Source organism: Sinocyclocheilus rhinocerous, unplaced genomic scaffold (assembly GCF_001515625.1).
Source record: "Sinocyclocheilus rhinocerous isolate Xijiao unplaced genomic scaffold, SAMN03320098_v1.1 scaffold435, whole genome shotgun sequence".
Classification (NCBI taxonomy): domain Eukaryota; kingdom Metazoa; phylum Chordata; class Actinopteri; order Cypriniformes; family Cyprinidae; genus Sinocyclocheilus; species Sinocyclocheilus rhinocerous.
In genome coordinates this window covers 21,245-26,142 of record NW_015630023.1, presented here as the reverse complement: position 1 = coordinate 26,142, position 4,898 = coordinate 21,245, and the positions used below count along the sequence as shown (strand labels likewise).

Below are 4,898 nucleotides of genomic sequence, written 5' to 3'. Positions count from 1 at the left end.
CAATTACAAAAAATTATCCCGTTTTTTTTTTTTTTTTTTTACCTTGTTTTGATGGTACAGTTTAAAACCAGCTTTTTGAAATTTACTTAACCTTATGTCATTCCAAATCTGTACCACTTTCTGTACAATGTTCAGACTTCATGACTTGTGTGCCATATTCCACATCTTTAGGAGCCATACATCAGGTTTGTTTGATTCAAACTAAGATGTTGCCATCTTCTTTTGTTTTATGGTCAAAACAACCCCTTCCACAGAAGAAAGAAGTCACACGGGTTTGGAATGGAGTAATTTTCTTTTTAAGATTACTTATTCCTATAACTAATACCATAATCTCTTTACACTGTGAAAAACATACACAACTATTGTCTGCATTAATAACACACCGTGTGATTTCACTGGGTGACTCCTCCAGCTCTCCGTTACTAACCGGATCGTTCAGATTGGCTAATGATGAAACCACATTAGCCAGCGTCCCCAGATCACCTTGTCCTGACTCCGCCTGATGAAAAAAGAACATCTTCATATATATTTTAAAGTGGAAAAAAAAAACTAACACCTACAGCTTTTTCTGAATGTTTATAATATGTATAATTATTATTTAAAAAATACTCAATTTAACAGCAACAAATACCAAAACATTTTGGATCCGGGACTCCCAACCGTTTAACTGTCAGTTCAACCCCTCTGATCTAAATTATTATTCTTGAATAACCCCTTGAGATTTCATTTAATGTTTAATCTTTCAATAAATATGACAAAAAAAAAAATTCATGACAACTTTTTGTATATGAGATCAGAGTATAATTTGGTATTGTGGCAATCACAATCTAAAACACCCAAGGTCATTACAAACTCCGGCTTGGGAAACCCTGGACTGCACAAAACACAAAAGAAAAAAAACTGACAGACACAGAAAAGTTATGTAGATGTTTTTACTTTGTCTGTTGCTAATAGTAATGTGCCATCAGCTTGTATTAAAGGTTGTTGGATATTGACAAGCATCCCAGAGTCCAACAGCCTGGACCTGCACAGAGGATTAAATCATGATAAAAATATTTAAATTAATTAATTTAGCAGATGCTTTTCTGATATACTTGTCTAAGAAATAAATAGTAAAATAAAATAAAGCTACAGTAAATGAATACCCCGTATTGAACTATACTACACTATAGTAGTATATGCGCTTTTTTTTTTTAACTAGACCTCTGGTTTAAGCTAGTTGTATGCATCATGTATTGTAGAGCATGCAGATGCTTTGTGAATGTGAGTCTCACCGTGAGGCGTCTTTCTCAGAGATGAAGGTTGGTGTTGCGATGAAGGGACTCCGCAGGTCTTTCCTGATGTAGATTTTCTCTGTGGATGCTGCACAGTTGGCAGGTTTTTCTCTAGGAAGATCAATGGGTTTCCTCTCACTCTGTACAGCTATGTGAGTAATACAAAATGCATAAATACTGTCAGAAGCTTCAGCCTTCCAAATTTTCACTGTGCAATTATGAAACATTTAAAGGGGCCACAACGCTGCATAGTATCATAGTCAGTTACGACAGTGTACGGCTCTCGTGTAATTGGTAACATGGGCCAGTTCTGAAAGAGGTTTACAGATCCTCCAGCTGAGCTCCAGCCAAGTACCAGCACTGTTTCAATGGCCACGGGGTGTTAATGAGTTCAGATGAGGTTATATGCTCTCAGAAGAACAGACGCAGGTATACACTCTCACAAAGAAAAGGTACAAAGCTGTCACTGTGGCAGTACGCTAAGGTACAAAAGCTAAAAAGGTACATCTTTGTATTAGTACCTAAAGTGTACATTTAAGTTAAAAAGGTACTGCCCTAGTGACAGTTTTGTACCTTTTTTGTCAAGGTATGACCATGTGGTCAGAGTTTTTGTTTATTTATTTACTCACACTCCATCTTCATGCCCATCTCCAAGCACTTCCTGAGACGACAGAACTGGCAGCGGTTGCGTTGGTGTTTGTTCACCACACAGTCCTGGTTACTGCGGCAGCTGTATGTCAGACTCTTGCGCACACTTCGCTTGAAGAACCCCTTACACCCTTCACAGCTGACCGCCCCATAATGCCTCCCTTCAAATACACAAACCCGCACATAGCACTGTACATTTAGAAATAAAAATAATACAGTGTAAACAAAAATATCCAATGTCATAAACATAATACAATAACCAACTCACATGTAACAACTATACTTTCTTATTTATAGTCAAATCAATCTGTAAAGTAGAAGATCCAGGTAAATAGGGGGCGCTGTTGCGTGTCAAGCATGTTGGATGTGTTTTCAACTGCTCTTAGAGAAGGCAGCAGATTTATTCACTTATTCAACTTTGGTACAACTTTTTTTCTCTCTCCTTAAATGATTTAAGACTAGCTTCAAAGGCTCAGAGTAGACTTTCTAACTCTCTTTGTACTTGTCCCAGCCACCCTCCTTTTGTTTCTGAGCGGCTTACTTAAAGGAATAGTTCACCCAAAAATAAAAATTTGCTGAAAATGTACACACCTTCAGGACATCCAAGATCTAGATGAGTTTGTTTCTTCATCAGAACAGGGTTGGAGAAATTTAGCATCACATCACATGCTCACCAATGGATGCTCTGCAGTGAATGGGTGCCGTCAGAGTGCAAACAGCTAATAAGAACATCACAATAATCCACAAGTAATCCACATGACTCCAGTCCATCAGTTAATGTCCTGTGAAAGGCTACATCTTTGTAAGAAGCAAATCCATAATTTAGGCATTTTAACTTTAAACTATCGCTTCTGGCCAGAGTAGTCTAAAATACATAATCCATACTAATGCCTCCAGTGAAAATGTCGATCCCCTGTTGTCCTCTTACATCAAAATCCACACACATTTTTGTTCGGAACTGTTTTGGACTGTTTTTGCTTGAAAATGGTGCTTGACATGAGCAGAGTTCGCTCCTGATTCAGACGAGACAACTTTTTCGCTGAAGAAAGCAATATTATGGATAGAGAGCTTGTATTTTAGGTGGAATCAACGGTTTGAAGTAAAAATGCCTTGATGGATTTGTTTCTTAAAACACACAGCTTTTGGCTTCACCAGACGTTCATTGATGGACTGGAGTGCTGTGGATTACTTGTGGATTATTGTGATGTCTTTATCAGCTGTTTGGACTCTCATTCTGACGGCACCCATTCACTTGCAGAGCATCCATTGCTGAGACACTGATGCAATGCTACATTTCTCCAAATCTGTTCCGATCAAGAAATAAATTCATCTACATCATGATAGGCCTGAGGCAGGGGCATAAATTTCGTCTAACAGTTGGGGGGGACAATAAACATAAAATTTCTCAAGAGCGATTTTTGAAGGGGACACAAATAATACAGCTAAAATTGTACTTCTGGGATATGTATACACAGAGGAAAGCCTTACTGCTATTAGTGCAGCAGGGAGACCGTGCCAAATTTAACCCGATCTCATGAAAGTGCATATAAATAGTACGCCAAATACGTATTTTCATGAGACCGGGCTCGCCAAATTAGACAAAGATATGGGAAGCCAAACAACCCAAATGTGGGACCACCCGCCATAAAACATGAAGAAGAAGAAGAAGAAGAGTAATGTTCGCGCTGCGCTGTTGTAACTGATCAGCGCCGCGCTGACAGTTCGGTGGCGCTAGTAAACACGTCCTCTCTGCGCTGTCGAGTCGGTCGCGCCGCGCCTATGACAGGTCAGCGCGGCGCGAACACTTTAATACCGTGCTGTTTCGTCCCACATTTGGGTTGTTTGGCTTCCCATACAAAGACAAGCTGTTGTGGTCGCGCCACGACAGCGCTCGTGTCCATTGTATCCGTCACAGTGTTGGCAAGTCCGCAGTTTTCCCGTGGAACCTGGGATACTTTATCACTGTTGCTGCAGGTTGTTTTTCATGTCAGCGGGTTGAAGCAACCCCAATAACGTGTATTTTAGCCCCCGGAACGCGATTTTTACCGGGGGACCCCTCGAAACACGGTTAGTTTGGGCTAGTTTTTGGTAGCAATTGGGAGGGTTTTGTTGTAAAAAGAAAAACCTGGCAACCCTTTCCATCAAGCAGGTAATGTTATTATTGCTAGCATAGCGACTCGTCGAAAAATACGTTGGCATCATCTGTATTAAAGAGAAAATTATCACTTCATCTGACGTTTAAGTGAATAAAATAGCCTTGACAGCCTTGGAGTTCCACAACTATTGACTTTGTTCTCTCTCTCCGGACTTGTGTGTGGGATGATGAGTCGACTCCAAAAGAGTCGATTCCTCGACTCTCTGAATAGAGTCGGATTCGACTCCAGCACTGGAATCGACTCTCGGTGTCGACTCCGAAATCGCTGATGTCTTCTTTGATTCTTAAATCCCTATAGTGCATGCATGGCAGTTGAGTGCTGTATTATATCAGCAAAGAGTGAACGAAATTAAGGGAGGATCCGTTTGCAGTGCAGTCCATGTGCGGTTCTTAGCCTATGCGGTGCAGAAGCAGCACGGGCTCAGTGTGCTTTATTAAGCCTGTGTTATACTTTCCGCATGAGCAATCCGGACGCGTACACGTACAGCACGCACGCGGAAAGTATAACACAGGCTTCAGTGTCCTACGATGCCTATTTTGATTTCAAATTTGAACGTTGTTACTATTTTTTTCTCTCTCTCAGCATAGTGATTATCTTTTCACACAGTAATACTATCTTTCATAGACATTCATGTTTAAGCGCAATATTATTAAATGCATTTTACTTCTGTACTCATTTATATTTTAAGTTTATATATTAAGATGCTCAAGCAAGTGGCAAAACATGTAAACACAGCCTACAGTAAACTTTTCTTACGTTAAAAGTTAGTAGGCTATCACAATTTTAAATTAAAACTTACCATTGACAGAAACAGCCGTCT

General features: G+C 39.9%; 1 protein-coding gene across 4 annotated transcripts in view; it reads right to left on the bottom strand.

The window, feature by feature from the left end:
• LOC107739650 (nuclear receptor subfamily 2 group C member 2-like) overlaps positions 1-4,898 on the bottom strand; it is a 26,174-nt gene that overhangs the window by 3,650 nt on the left and 17,626 nt on the right. For all 4 annotated transcript variants that reach the window (XM_016551812.1, XM_016551813.1, XM_016551814.1 and 1 more), the window contains 4 exons: positions 1,904-2,083; positions 1,275-1,422; positions 937-1,024; positions 384-499 (listed from right to left, as the gene is read on the bottom strand). In XM_016551812.1, the coding sequence (XP_016407298.1) occupies positions 384-499; positions 937-1,024; positions 1,275-1,422; positions 1,904-2,083 (532 nt within the window). The remainder of the gene's footprint in view (positions 1-383; positions 500-936; positions 1,025-1,274; positions 1,423-1,903; positions 2,084-4,898) is intronic.